We start from the raw sequence: 14,938 nt of genomic DNA, 5'->3' as shown, positions 1-14,938 counted from the left end.
GAGAGATAGAGACAGAGATAGAGATAGAGAGAGGGGAGAGAGAGAGAGGGATTGGCATTGCGATTTCCAGACAATTTCCATCGAGCCCCAGATGGGAGAAAAAGGCTTTGGCCAGTGACACAAGCTACCATTGAGGCCTCACCACATGGATGCAAAAAGAACAATTGATGGACAGGATGCTGCACAATGTCGAACATTTACCCAGTACAGAGATCTGGGACGAAATCCATTGTTTTTTTGCTCGCCATTCCAGTTCAGACCCAGCCATATTCAAATCAGTCTTGACCCTGTGCCTCATGGGAACAGTCCAGCATGAACTGCCAGGCCAGGTCCTTCCTGGATTTGAATCAAGCATCCAAGGACCGGTTTCAGGGTATCACCCCTCATCAGCCAGGATAGCTTGACTCCAGTTGTGTGGAGAGCACGGGACTCACGTCTGAGCATACCCGTCCCACTCGGGGTGACAAATGAAAAAAGAACAATAGATGGACAGAATGCAGAACAATGTCATACATTCACCCCAGTACAGAGATCTGGGCCTAAATCCATCGTTCTTGTGCTGCAAGTTCCATTTCAGTCCAGTCCCAGCCATATGCAAATCAATCTTGACCCTGCTCCCCATAGGAACAGCCCAGCCCAAACTGCCAGGCCAGGTTGTATGCATCACATTAGGAAAAGGTACAGGAAGGCTACACTAACTGGATAAACAACAAGGGTAAATATTTAAGGGCTATCAGTGTGTCATATATAATCAGAGGCGGCTCCTACGAAATGGCGGAAGAGAGTCGCCCGATTGGCCCTGAGTCAGCAAGCGAAAAATAAAAGTGTGGGGCATATTATCAAGGGGGTTTATCTCCGCTTTTTTGGCTTTAACAGCCAAGAAAGCCTATTACCTAGCTGTCGCTAACACCAGTTAGCGACAGCTAGTAGGAGATAGCGACCATCTTGGGCCCCACTTTGCATGTCAGTGATATTTATCACTAATGACATGCAAAGTAGGCGTGCCAAGATGTTAGCGACTGGAAACAGTCGCTAACATCGCTATCTCCTATTACCAACTTTTGGAGATATTCGCGCTAAGCGCGAATATCTCCAAAAGCTAACACCTGCTCCTGAGCAGTTCTTAGCCATGTTATCCAATGGGAGGTGGATAACATGGCCAAGAGCATTAGCTCGGTAGTGCATGAATATCGCTGACTTTTCAGCGATATTCATGCATTTCGGCCGATTTTTATCGCTTAGGAGATAAACCTTGATAATAGCAAGGTTCCTAAGCGATAAAAATTGCCGCAGCTCGGCGATAAAAATATCGCCGCTAAACCAACATAGCGATAATTATTGCTAGTTGTTGGTAATATGCCCCTATATTCTGTCATCGCTTCATTTTTCACCTGCTGGCTGAGCCAGCGTGCTTAGGGAGAGGCGGGCCACGGGAGGGGGAGGAGGACTGGTTTGTGCACTTCTAAGTGTGCATGTATGTTTGGCCGGCCATCTTAGTATATAATGATGACAATCTCTCATGTGACCCGCATCTGATCATCCTCTGACATCACTTCCTGATACGCCCCATCACATATGTAATAGCCAACCCCTGGTGCTCTCATATGCAGCCAGAGAACCAGCAATGTAGAAAAACTGTGACTGCACGCTAGAGGGTGCCATGCACCAGATTCCAGCGCATCGCTTTAGACCCTTGCTACGGGCCCTGGGGCCGATTCACAGAACTAACTTAAGACAAAATCCTAAACGTACAACTTTTGGTATTCATAGAAGTTAGGATTTTTTCTTAAGACAGACTTAAGACAGACTTAGGTTAGGATTTTGTCTTAAATCTGTCTCAAGTCTGTTTTAAGACAAACTTAAGACAAAATCCTAACTTCTGTGAATACCAAAAGTAGTAAGTTTAGGATTTTGTCTTAAGTTAGTTCTGTGAATCGGGCCTCGAGTCTGACACGGTCCCCTGATGTTCAACCTGTGTTTCCTCTGCACCGTCTTTACTTATTGCTCACTGAGCCAGTCTAATCGATGGGTCTTTGCGGCAATAGGCAACACGCCAGCCCTTTAAAATCAATAAAATAAATAATTGTCTGCCCAAATTTTACTTTCAATGCTGTAATATTCACCCACGCCAAATCTGGATAGGAGTCTTTTACATCCCACATTGCACACAGTGGGGCTTCGAAGACTGAGTTGTAATGTACAAGAGGTAAAAGAAGGAGTAACATGAAAGATGTCTTGGCTCCCTTTTCTGGGAAAAGCAGCTCCTTGAGAGCAGGGTTTGGGTCTGCCTCACAAGGAGGCACAGGTCATGATTTGGAGATTGGTGGGCAGGTTACTCCCTCACAAAGTGGCAGATAGCCCGTCCGCGCGAATGAAAGTGCAAGTGCACAATGCGCGTGTTATGCGGCAGAAGAGACGTCAGTGAAGGAGTATCCCATCCACCAAACTCTAAATCAGCGGCAGACATCTCATAAATGGGACACAATTCTTTTACAAGTAAAAGAACTGAGCACATTACAATCCATACTGTGGCAAATGTAGAGTAATTTTTTAATTTACAAAATATCATATGTTTCAATAAAATCCAAAAAACTAATGTTAAATCCTGTCTCAGGTTAACTGAAATATCCAGATTAATTTATAACCAGGGCCACTGGAATTATGCGACAGCTGATGATTATGCATCGGGGTGGTGCAAATCATGCAGCATAATGTGGCACGCTTTGTGACAGTAGCACCTCATTTATTTGCCACTTTTACACTTGCTAACACTGTCTGGGAATTGATTGCTCTCTTAAGTACCAGTTTAACACCACCACATAGCTAAAAAAGCTGAAAGTTGACCAGTCAACTATTGCAAAGGGTTGTCCCCTGCACAAAAAGCATTATTTTGGTTAAAATCTGCAGAGTATGCTGCAGACGATGGACTATGTGGCAAAATGCAGCAAATCAATAACTATGCAAAAAACAATGCAGTTGCACAAACCCATAATTCCAGTGGCCTTGCTTATGACATGGAAATACATGGAATTAAATAATCTATTTTAGTGATTTGCAGTGATACAAAGAGCAGGAAAGGTCTTTGCAGTTCTCAGGATTTGGACCAGTGGCATCAGCAGAAAAGATCTAGAATCAGAAAATTGATTCAGTTCTCATTAAAGAAAATTGGTTTCTCCTGGTCTGGTTTCCTTTGTCACTTTTACAAATACTGTTTGCTGGAGTCTTTTGTGATGTGTGGAGCACAATCAGATGCACTTGAAAGTTTATTTGTGCAAGATACGTTTTTAGATGTATTTATCTATATATATCAAGATCAGTGCACCAAATAGACGATATTATGCATTGGGCCATGGCTGAGCACAAGTAGACACTCTTATTCAGATGGAATACTATGACATATTTTGTTATTTTTGCCTTTTCCCTATCTTTGTGATACCAATTGTGAGACATTGGGTTGTTGGTTGAGTGGGGCGTTAACCCTGATCAAGCAACAGCCGCAGGGATTGTCAAGGTGGACCACAAAACGTCACTAAATTACCCAACACTTAATTCTCAGGTAGCTTGGTACACAAGCAGCCAGGCTTAACTTAGAGGCAGAGAGTGAGGTATTCATGCAGTACACAAACAGTTGTAAAGTGAAAACACAACACAAGAAAATTCCCACACCAATTTAGAATAAGGAAAGCAAATTTAAATACATTCTTTGACATCAAAAGAAGAAAACCCCAACTACTAGAACAAGAGTTACTTTCGGATTTAGGTGAAATTGCGCCAAATTCACTGAGAAAGGTAGCAGTTCTGCGGGTCAAGGCTGCAGGTGGTGTACGAGGAGGAGCAATCATTGTCGGGGAGTCACTGAACGAAGTAGCAGGGATTTCTTTATTGGGAATCAGTGTCTTTTTTGAAAGTTGAAAATCTCCACCGGGATGACGCTGGTGGCTGTAGCTGATGAGAGTGGAACGAGTCTGGAAATCCCTTTGGCAAAGGTCTGCTGAACAGGATTTGCTGCTGCTGAACAGAATGTAGTGGGAGCTGCCTCGAAGTCAGGCCTACATGTGATGCACCTTGGGCGGATAGATGAGCAGTTTTATCCCTGTCTTTCCTCTGTTCTCAGAGCAGTTTGTAACCAAAAATCCCAAGTTGTGGCTTTTGACTATGTGGACACCTGTAGCACCACCCACAAGTGTCCAGGTCTGGAAGGGCACCACTTTGGGAGCTAAGACTCAGGCAGGTTGGCTCCAGGTGCGGGTTGAAGATGGTCGGAGACTTTTCTGTCCTTGAGGTTCCGATCAGGAGGCCATGTAGCCGTCCCTTCAAGTCATTCTGTTGTCCTGGGTCCAAGCAGTGGAACAGGGCCCAAGCAGCAGGACAGGACTCTGAGGGTTCATGGCAGGCTCCAGGCAGCCGAGTCACACTTTCAGGTGCAGCAGAGCAGTCTTGTGGAGTGCACAGCAGGCCACAGCAGCAGGCAGTCCTCTGAGAGTCCTTTCGCAGCTACAGGAGGTGAACTAAGTGGTGGTGGGCGTAATATTGCGTTTTGCCTGCAGAATTGGCAGTGAGATCTGGCATCCCGTAGCACGATTTTCTAACAAGGAGGTCACCAGCCTTCGTGAACAGTTGGGGTCAGAGGGCAGCTATTTGAGTACATCCGTTGCCTCTCGAGTACATTTTCTACTTGAGCAGCAGAAAAAAACAACTTGAAAGGCAACGCACTGTTGCGCAACACATGAGGCTATTCGCACTGATTCTCAGCACTGCTTGCACTACTGATGCTCAATTGCAGCTCAACCTGCATATTTTACACCCATTGGTGGAATTCTGCGGAATTTCATGGAGTTTTTCTGCAACTCCGTGGAAATCCGTGGCGTGAAACTCCGCGAGTACTGACCACCACTACTATAGTGTGTCTGAGGTTCCCCTTTTTATACGTGGTGACTTTTTTGAAGTAGGCACAGTTTCTATACAATTTCTGCCTCCTCTGCCCTGGCTCAAAGCTGGCTACATGAAAAATGCAGTGGTGGCAAGTCCTTTGTGTGAAGTCAGGGCACAGTCTAATCGGTTGCAGGTGAGGCTGTGTCCAGCTCTGCCCCCTCATCCTGCCAGTTGATGGCCCATGTAGGCATGACTAATGACGTATGTGGCTGTCTGGAAGGAATAAATAACGTCCAACTACATCCAGTCATGTGACCCACAAAACGGCAGCAGGCACCAAATAGCTAGTGCAGGAAAATGCCAACTTTCTAAAAGTTACATTTTTAAAATTGTAACTAAAAATCTGACTTAACCATTAAAAGGTGTTTTAAATTACAGTCTTCCAGACACCAAACATGAAATATTTATCTGTTGCAAATCAAAGCTTACAAACCGATTGATTTTGTAGCAACAGCTTAGAAAAATGTGCTTAATCGTTTTTCAGTAGAAGGGCACGTAAAACTTAAAAGCACATGTCCAACCTTTTAATTACAATGCACACTGCCTATGGGCTACCTACAACCTACTTTAGGGTGACCTATGTGTAATAAAAGGGAATGTAAGGCTTGGCAAGGGTGATATCTTTCCAAGTAGAATTGGCACTTTAAAACTGCTTTCAGGCTGCAATGACAGACCTGGGACAAGTTTTAAGGGGCTACTTAAGTGGACGGCACAATAAGTGCTGAAGGCGAACTGGAAGCATTTTATTTACAGGCCCTAAGTATGTGGTATACCACTACACAAGGGACGTATAAGTAAATGAAATATGGCAATCAGGTGTAAGCCAATTTGACCATGTGTAGAGGAGAGACCACACGCACTTTAGCACTGGTCAGCAGTGGTAAAGTGCACAGAGCCCTAGAGGCAACAAAGATGAATTTCAGCAAAAAGTGGAGGGTAAAGACAAAATGTTTGCGAGAGATGGCGTAGCCCAACACCAATGAAATAGTTTACTCATACGTGTCACTACACCACACAGAAAAGCATCAATAGCTCAGTTTGAAGAGTCTGGCTTTTAGGCTTTTAGGCCATTGTCTTTCCCTTTTGGAGCTCATATCCCTGCCAGAACTGTCTGTAACAAACCACAAAATATTTCTTCTTAACTTATTTAATGGTCTATGGGCTAGTTGAAGACTAGACCACTAACTTGATGTGGAAAAATGTACTTGAGTCTAGGTACTCACGACTAAAGGTTTCAAGCGGTATCTTGAGGTCTGGATTTTATACAGATCTCAAGCTAACAATCTACACAGACTAGGCTTTGGTCTGCCCCTTTCCACCACTGACTTGGGACTTTGTTAATCACTTCTTGGCAAAGCCCGGTGATGTATGCCTCTCTCTTCTAATGGCGCTGTAGTCTGGATATATTCTCCAGTACCCCCTCCAGTGCTTGCACCCAACTGCATAATGGGCTGCTTTACAAATATACTGCCTCTGCCTTCTACTGATGGCTCCCCTCTGAGTTTTTCCTTCTGTTATGCCAACACTGCATCTGTTAGCATGCACAACCCACTCCTATTGGCTTTGCCAAGGCTTATTTGTAACGTATAGATTAAAAAAAGCAATTGGCTTAAATGATCCCAGACCCAAAAAGCTATCGGCCGTAAGTGAACCAGTAAAAAATCAATTGCAATTGTGTCATTTAATATTTTTTAGAGCTGGAATTCAACTTGAGTAACACATTGTCGAGGCTAGGGGGCGCCCTACTGGACAAGGAAGGGCCCCCTGTGCAGAAACAGCTGCACTCCCAGCTGGAGGGGGCAGTTCTTGCATTGTAACCCCTTTTATCATGCAGGAAAAATGTGAACATATTGCAGCAATAATGGTGACCACCTGCAGCGTTCCTACCTGTCAGCATGCCTTCATCCACAATACACGTCCCGCTGATGAGCACAGCGTCGCACGGCAGGGACAGCTTGTTTCCGGGCAATAAAATCACATCCCCGGGGACCAAAGTGCGGGATTCCACCTCTTTGTACTCTGAAAAAAGAAGAAAAGACTTTGTTTTATGTCTTGGTTCGTAGAAATCTAGAAATCTGGATTTGAGATTTCTATGCTTTTAACTTTTGCGAATAATTATAAATCCGTGCTATCAAGTTATTATTATAGTCTTGTAGCCCACCGTAGCGGGTATACCGGCTGCTAAAGAAAGGCCCGCTCCAGCATTAAAGGCCAGAGCCAAAGGCGAGGGCCTTTAAAAAGAGAGCAGTACTTTAATGACCCGTATAGCCCAGCAACGAAGGGGTATAAGGCTATTAGAACACTCTGCCACTAGAGGGTAGAATGTTCTGACAAATAAAACAATGGCGTCTCAGAGCCTGAGGGGGTTTAAATCCCCTTGAGCTCTGAGGGGCATTTGTTCACAGCAATAGAAGTGAACAAAAGCAACATTGGAATGTTGCTCTACGGGTCTTTACCGGCCATTAGGAGCACTGGAGCACTCCATTGTATTCAATGGAGTGCTCCACATTCCAATGTTTTAATATAGCCTTCTAGCCCGCCGTAGCGGGCTGTACCAGCTAGTCAGTCAGTCAGTCAAAGCACGCTTTATTCGATTTTCAAAGAAACCATAAAAAGCACATACAATACATATGCATTAAAATCACATTACATAAATAATACAACAGCGGGATAAACCTGAAATTTACTAAACTACATTGTGTCTAATACTAATAAAAGATACCTTATTTACAATAAAATGTTCAATGGAGCTCGTTTTTTTCTATAACGGAAAGCTTCTGCTAAGAAACTGGCCACACTAAAAGTAATGTAAATATTGCCCAACATCTGGAGGTAAATTAAAGCAGGTCTAACTTGAATAAAACCCGCCTCCCTCAGCACAGGTAATAGATGTTTTTTCCTACCAGCAGTATAAAACCCACAAAACATCATAAAATGCATGGTATCCTGCTCAGAGAAATTATCACAGTCACAAGGGTGTGCATCTTTCGAATGATTCCATGAAGGGTAATAACCTAGAGAAAATTGAATCAAATTGAACCTGAATCTTGTTAATAAAAATCTGTGAAGGGGTCTGGTAACAAAGTTCAAGTATGGTTCCAGGGTTGGGGTAGTGGTTAACATAGCATGAGCTCTTATGGATGGTTTCATCATTTCCCTCCCCTCTCTACTAAGGCGGACCCTGTCTGTAAAATGGACTTTAATCCACTTTACATCCTCTCTCTTAATGTTGCGAGGAGATAAGAAAAGTTCCACTCTACCCAAAGCTGAAAATGTGTTTTTTTAAAACTTCAACCAAGGTATTTTCATGGCATGGTCCAAAGACATGACGTCCTCCAGAATAAGATGGTTTAAGGTTAATTCTGGATTCAGCCATGTCCTTGCCCAAAGTAAAAGAGGTGCCAGGTTCAGCTTGTCTGTAATGTAACCCAGACCTACTTCTCGTGAATAGAGAATGTAGGGGTCGATTTTGGCACTGAAAGCAATGTTCTAATTAACCTATTTTCTACCCTTTGGATTTTTTCTTGAGTAACATAACCCCACAGGGCAGCCCCATAGGTGGCAATGGGGATGCACTTGGTGTTATAAACCTTCAAAAGTGCTTCCATTGGCCTGGCCCCCAACCTTTTGGTAAAACCCAACAAGGCAGTTGTTGAACGAGCCAAGGCTAAGCTCTTTGCCTTTAACTGTGGGGCCCAAGACCCCCTTTCATCAAAAAGGACCCCCAAATAGGGAAAAACCGGGACCCTGGAAACCACCTCCCCCTTACATTTGAAGGTTTTAGATCTTAATTTCCCTCTCTGCTTGCCCACTATCATAGTATGGGATTTTTTCGCGTTTACTTTCAGGTCAAGTTTTTCCATAAAGGAGCCGAAACAATCCAATAGTGTCTGCAGACCGATGCCTGTACGGGCAATCAGTACCGCATCATCTGCGTATAGGAGGGCCGGGATCGGCTGACCTCCCACACGCGGCACATCTGCACCCCCTTCCTCCAGCTGTTTTTCCAACCCATTTATGTAAATGGTGAACAGAAGGGGGGCCAGGATACACCCTTGGCGGACCCCTTTCTCTGACCTGAAAGTCCCCATACATCTCCCCTCATTTGTGACCCTTACTTTGGCGAATAGCTCCTGGTGTAAAGAAGCTATAAAAGCAACCAGGGGGGGGGAGGAGCTTGGCGGGCATCCGAGATGGCCGCTTGAGCACAGCGCTCTCCGGACCCTCGCCGCTCCCGACATTTTATCCTGGCTGAATCCTGATTTCTTGCAAGAATTCGTGTAGGGGACGTTTGGCTGATTACCCTGGCACTTTTCAGAAATCGATTTGGATCTCGTATTCCTGAGTTATGGTGCTCTGAACTTTTGGGCTCCGCCCTTGAGGTGCGCCCGGGACGGGGTGCGGTACTGTAGCCGTCCTGCAATTGAACAACAACGGCAGGAGATCTGGCCTTGTGGGTCCCCCCTTCCTAAGTTTCGGTTTCGATTCCGTTCCGACTTGGGCCACGGCTGTGGATGTCGTGTTGCGACTGAGACTTGGAGGCAGATCGGCTGTTGGGCTTTCATGTGAACTATTTGCTGGTTTGGCGACCTCTACCCGAGTTGTGCCCCTTTTTTATGTACTTTTGATTCTGTACTTTGGGTGTCGGGCCCGTCGAACCTGGTGGCTTGCCCTGTGACGCATCTTCAAAATGGCGGGCAGAGGGGACAGAGAGACGCGCAAGACGAAAACACCTCTGCGCGGAGCTCCAGTTCAATCGAATGTCATGGACCGTTATACCCATTCTAAGGGGTCCCCCGGAGCTGCCCTGCCTGGTTCTAGTATTGCGTCCGACCGAATTTTGGAAGAATCGGCGGAGCCCTCCTTACAGGATATCATGGGCGCCATCTCGGGTGTGAGGGAATCCATCGGCCTACAGTACGAGGCCTTGGCCCACAAACTTGACACCGTGGCTATTGAGGTGAATCTGATTCGTGCTGATCTCGGCAAGACGAATGAGAGGGTACAATCACTGGATATTAAATCCTCTAGCCTTACGAATGATGTCTCGGAGCTCCAAACAGAGATTGGAAATCTCCGTCGGGGGAACGACTTCATGACCCGTCGCCTGGAGGACTTTGAAAATAGGGCGCGCCGCTGCAATGTTCGCCTGGTTGGTGTACCGGAAAACCCTGAACCCCACTCGGTGGATCTCCTGGTCGAGGATCTGGTCTTGAACCATTTGGCCCCTTCTGGTCTCACGAAATTTTTCACGGTGGAACGTGCACATCGTGTTCCTGGGGGCAAAGTCAAGCCGGGAGCCCCGCCGAGACCCATTGTAGCGAAGCTTTTTCATTATAGAGACCGGGACGCTATCCTGCAGGCCTCGCGGGTGAAGGGCCCGGTGGCCTTTGAGAATGCTACGGTGAACTTTTACCCGGACTTTTCCCAACAGGTTCAGAGACAACGTATGGAGTTTCGTGGTGCCAAGAAACGTCTCCGGGATCGGGGCCTACGTTACGCCATGCTCTTTCCCACTAGACTCCGGGTTGAATACAATGAACGTACCCTTTTCTTTGATCGGCCAGATGCGGTTAATGACTGGCTGGACTCATTGCCTGACCGTCCTCCTGAGACAGACTCCGCCGCTCACCCTGGCGGTGCCGAAGGTGGTGTGGAGATCTAACTGTTCGGCTCTTCTGTCTTATTTTGAATACATTCTCAGGAGTGTTGGCCGGCGTCCCTCTACATTGTGATCATTCTGTCTTTTCGTTTGGTTTTTTTGTTCTTGCTGAGGTCGGGGGGTGGATGGAACGGAGACCTTTCCTCCTCCGGGGTCTTTGTGTAGAATAGGGGTTCTTGGGCGACAGGCACACTGCAGGTTGGGGTGGCTCTTTAGCTTTTTGCAGGGGTGCAGGGTGGGGGGTGTTTCTCTTCAGTTTGGGGGAGGGGGGTTGGGAAGTTTTTTCTTTTCTGTGTGTTGTTTTCAAGGCGATTTGCTCCTGTGTTTGCTGCTGTTTCTGATGTCTAGCTCATGGACGGGGGGTCTTGGCTCGGGTGGTTGGGATGGGGGGTAGAGGGTTGAAATTTCTTTCCTGGAACGTTAATGGCCTGGGAGATCGTATTAAGCGCAGTGTGGTCTTAAAATGTATACGACGTTTGTCACCGGACATTGTTTTCATGCAAGAAACCCATTTGATTGGTAATGTTTGTTATGCAATGAATAGATGGGGCTACCGCCTTGTGGCGCACTCAGGGTTTACCTCCGGATCTAGGGGTGTGGGTATTCTTGTTCGAACCTCCCTCCCCCTGGCTATTGATGAGGTGATTCATGATGACCGTGGGAGATATATTGTCCTGGTGGGTAGATATGAAGGCCGCACCCTATCTCTCTTCAATGTTTATGTTCCCCCGGGTTTGCAGGCCTCTACTTTTACTGACTTGGGCCGTGTTCTGTTGGATCTCCCTGATAGCACTCTCTTTCTTGCCGGTGATTTTAATTCGGTGCTTTCCGGCCTTCACGATCGCCATCCCCCTAGAGATACCCCGCAGGCTCAGCAGTGGTTGGGTGGGTTTTTAGATACCTTTGGCCTTGTGGACTGCTGGCGACTGTTGCATCCTACTCAACTCCAATACACCTTCCATTCTGGGGCCCATGGCAGTCTGTCCCGGCTGGATTATTTCCTGATGCCCGCGGCCCAATCATCGGCGGTTCGTGAGATTTTACACTTGCCGAGGGGTATTTCTGATCACTCGCCACTCTGGCTTCGTTTCGAGGTGGGGGTAGAGGCGGCGGGCCGAGTGGCTCCCATTAACCCTTGGTATCTTTCCTCCCCTGAGACTCGTACCCTCTTGCTCAAGTCCATGGATTCATATTTCCAGGAAAATGAGGGGTCGGTCTCTTCGGCTGTGTCCCTGTGGGAGGCCTTTAAAACTGTGATTCGTGGACAGGCCCTTTCCTTGATTGTTGAAGCTAAGAGGGCTGGGAGGAAGGAGGTGGTAGACCTTGAGGGGGAGATCTCTGCTTCGGAGGACGAGTTGGAATCTGGTGTCACGCCTGACAAACTCCATGCCCTGGGTCTAAAACAGTTTGCGTATAAATCTCTGGTCACTGACGCTGCAAAGGTGATGTTTCGTGAGCAGCGGGGCAGATTGTACGATGTGGGTGACAAAGCGGGCAAACTCCTAGCATGGTTGGACAAGAAAGAAAGAGTTAATCGTGTGGTGCCCGTGATTCAGTCTGCGAGTGGTGAGAATGTGATAGATCCGACCGCCATTGTTGATCGTTTTGCGGAATATTTCCGTGTGGTATATGCTCCCGTGTCTGTGAGGGATGTTGCCGACTCCCGCCTTCTTCTGCGTGATATCGCTTTGCCCTGTGTCACCGACTTGGACCGTATTGCTTTGGACTCCCCTTTTACGAATGATGAGATAGCCAATGCAGTTCGATCGCTCCGTTCGGGCAAAGCATTGGGCCCGAACGGTTTGCCTATTGAGTTGTACAAGTTATGCCCCGATAAGGTGGCGCCGTATCTCCGCGCCATGTTTCTAGAATCTCGTGAGCGGAACATGCTTCCCTATGATCGGCGTCTGGCGACAATCATCATCATTCCCAAAGAGGGTATACCGCGTGACCTCTGTTCCTCGTATAGGCCCATATCCCTATTGAATGTTGAACCTAAGGTGTTGGCTAAACTTTTGGCGACCCGTCTCCTTTCTGTTCTTGGGGAGTTGGTCCATCCGGATCAGTCTGGCTTTATCCCGCATCGCAACACTGCTCTGAATTTACGTCGCCTCCACGGCGCGCTGGCGAGGGCGGGGCTTTTGACTGAACCGGCCATTTTGGCGTCCCTGGATGCCTCCATGGCCTTTGATACTGTGGAGTGGCCCTACTTATGGGCGACACTTGAGAAATTTGGATTCGGGTGCGAGTTTATTAGCTGGATTAGGCTGTTGTACGCGGAACCTCTGGCGCAAGTTGTAGTGAACGGTAGAGTGTCGGCCCCCTTCTCCTTGGGCAGGGGTACCCGTCAGGGTTGCCCCTTGTCCCCTCTGTTGTTCGCGCTCGCTCTTGAACCGTTGGCGGCCTGGCTCCGTTGGGAACCGTCCCTTAAAGGTATTCGTTGGGCCCCGGACTTCGAAGACCGCGTCTCGCTTTATGCGGACGACATCCTCTTGTATCTTACTTCCCCTCGCAAGTCTTTATCTGTTTTATTTGACGTTCTTGCGTCCTTTGGCGCTAACTCAGGCCTCATCATCAACTGGTCTAAATCCTGTGTATACGTTTTATCTGGTATCTTGCCTCCGTTGCCGAGTAGACTTCCTCTTCAGGTGGTCCGGGATGGTTTCAAATACTTGGGGGTGTTCGTTACCTTGGATCCGTCCCTCCGTTTTGATCGTAATCTCCTTCCCCCGTTGCTTAGGCTCCGTTTGGACGTTGCCCGCTGGCGCAAACTTCCCCTGTCTCCACTGGGTCGGGCGGCCCTGTTTAAGATGATGTCGCTACCGCGGTTTCTCTACGCTCTCCAGAATTATTATGATCCTATCCCCAAGACCTATTTTCGGGAGATTGAGAGCCTTCAGAGGCAACTTATTTGGGATGGGCGACCGCGCATTGCTCTCGCGAAACTTTCCATCCCATGGTACGATGGGGGCATGGCGCTCCCCGATATTAAGAGATACTACTGGGCTTCCCATCTGTCCGCTATTAATCACGCTATGTTCTCTCCGGGTCGTAATCCGGCGTTTGAGATGGATAAACTTTAGCTTCCGGGAGGTGACTTTAATAGAGTACTCTATTCTCGCTCCGCTGGGCGCCATCTTATGGGACCTACTTTGACTGCTTTGACAGTGTGGCGTGCTGCGAATGTGAGCCTGGGCTGGGAGGATCGCTTGACGTTGGCGACGCCGCTTTATGCTTCGGAACGTCTGGGCGGTCTTTGGTCTTCCAAGGGTTTTGACCGTTGGGACTTGATTGGGATCTCTAAAGTGGGGGATGTATATTCTAAGGGTTCTGTGCGCCCGTTTCAGGCCCTCCAGGCTGACTACGGCCTGAGTAGTCGGGAATTCTTTCGTTATTTACAGATCAGGCACGCTTTGGTTTCGGTGTTTGCCCCTGGTGAGATTCCGCCTGACTCTTCCCCACTTGAAGACCGTATCCTTGACGGACATCTTCCTGATAGCACTATCTCCCTGATCTATAAAAAGTTGATCAACAATCGGACTGACTTATTGGCCCGACTTCGGGAACAGTGGATGGGGGATGGGTTGGAACTTGATGATGAGGATTGGCAATCGGCCCTCTCCTCTCCGAAGGAGGTGGCTATACCGGCTCGACTCCGTCTGGTCCAATTGAAGATCCTTCATCGGGTGTACGTGACGGGACCGCGACTGATGGTGATGGGCTTTTCCTCCGATGGACTGTGTAAGCGTGGATGTGGTTTGCGTGCTACTTTCCTGCATATTCTTTGGGAGTGCCCGATGGTGGCTGCTTATTGGGTAGCCGTGCTTGATCTGATGACTGTGGTGACGGGGATATCCTTGCGACCGGAACCTCGTCGCTGTCTTTTGAATGTTTGGGAGCCCACGGACTATTCGGTGGCACAGACTAGATGGGCCACCCTGGGCTATATGATCGCGAAGCGAGATGTTGCGCAACTCTGGGGGGCCTCCAGGCCCCCTGCCCTCTCGCAATGGGAGGATAATATGGATTGGTCCATGTTCCGTGAGAAAACTGTTTATGTGGCCAGGGGTAGACCCAGGGCATGGGTGAAGGTGTGGGGTCAATGGAACGAATACCGTGGCGACATTTGTACTCCTCCCCTTGTGGACACTATCGAGATTACCCTATCTCCTTAGGCTGGCGTTCCCGGAATCTTCATATAGGGACTGAGCTGGTGTCACCGGCTCTTCCCCCCTTCTTTTTCCTGATCTCTGCCCCCCTCCCCCCCCCCCCCGCTCTACACCCCTTAGTGCTTAGGATATTATTACTGCACCTCCGCTGCTGTCCCCCCCTTGCGTCCCTTGG

The 14,938-nt window shown here is 47.8% G+C and overlaps 1 protein-coding gene across 1 annotated transcript in view; it reads right to left on the bottom strand.

Moving 5' to 3' along the window:
- The window catches only part of LOC144792071 (putative cation-transporting ATPase 13A4), a 238,349-nt gene that overhangs the window by 93,972 nt on the left and 129,439 nt on the right, over nucleotides 1-14,938 (bottom strand). The window contains 1 exon segment of the mRNA XM_078666918.1: nucleotides 6,820-6,951. Within this exon segment, the coding sequence (XP_078523044.1) occupies nucleotides 6,820-6,951 (132 nt within the window).

Source organism: Lissotriton helveticus, chromosome 11, assembly GCF_964261635.1.
Source record: "Lissotriton helveticus chromosome 11, aLisHel1.1, whole genome shotgun sequence".
Taxonomy (NCBI): Eukaryota; Metazoa; Chordata; class Amphibia; order Caudata; family Salamandridae; genus Lissotriton; species Lissotriton helveticus.
Note: the sequence above shows the minus strand (reverse complement) of the source record. Positions and strands in the feature narration are given on the sequence as shown.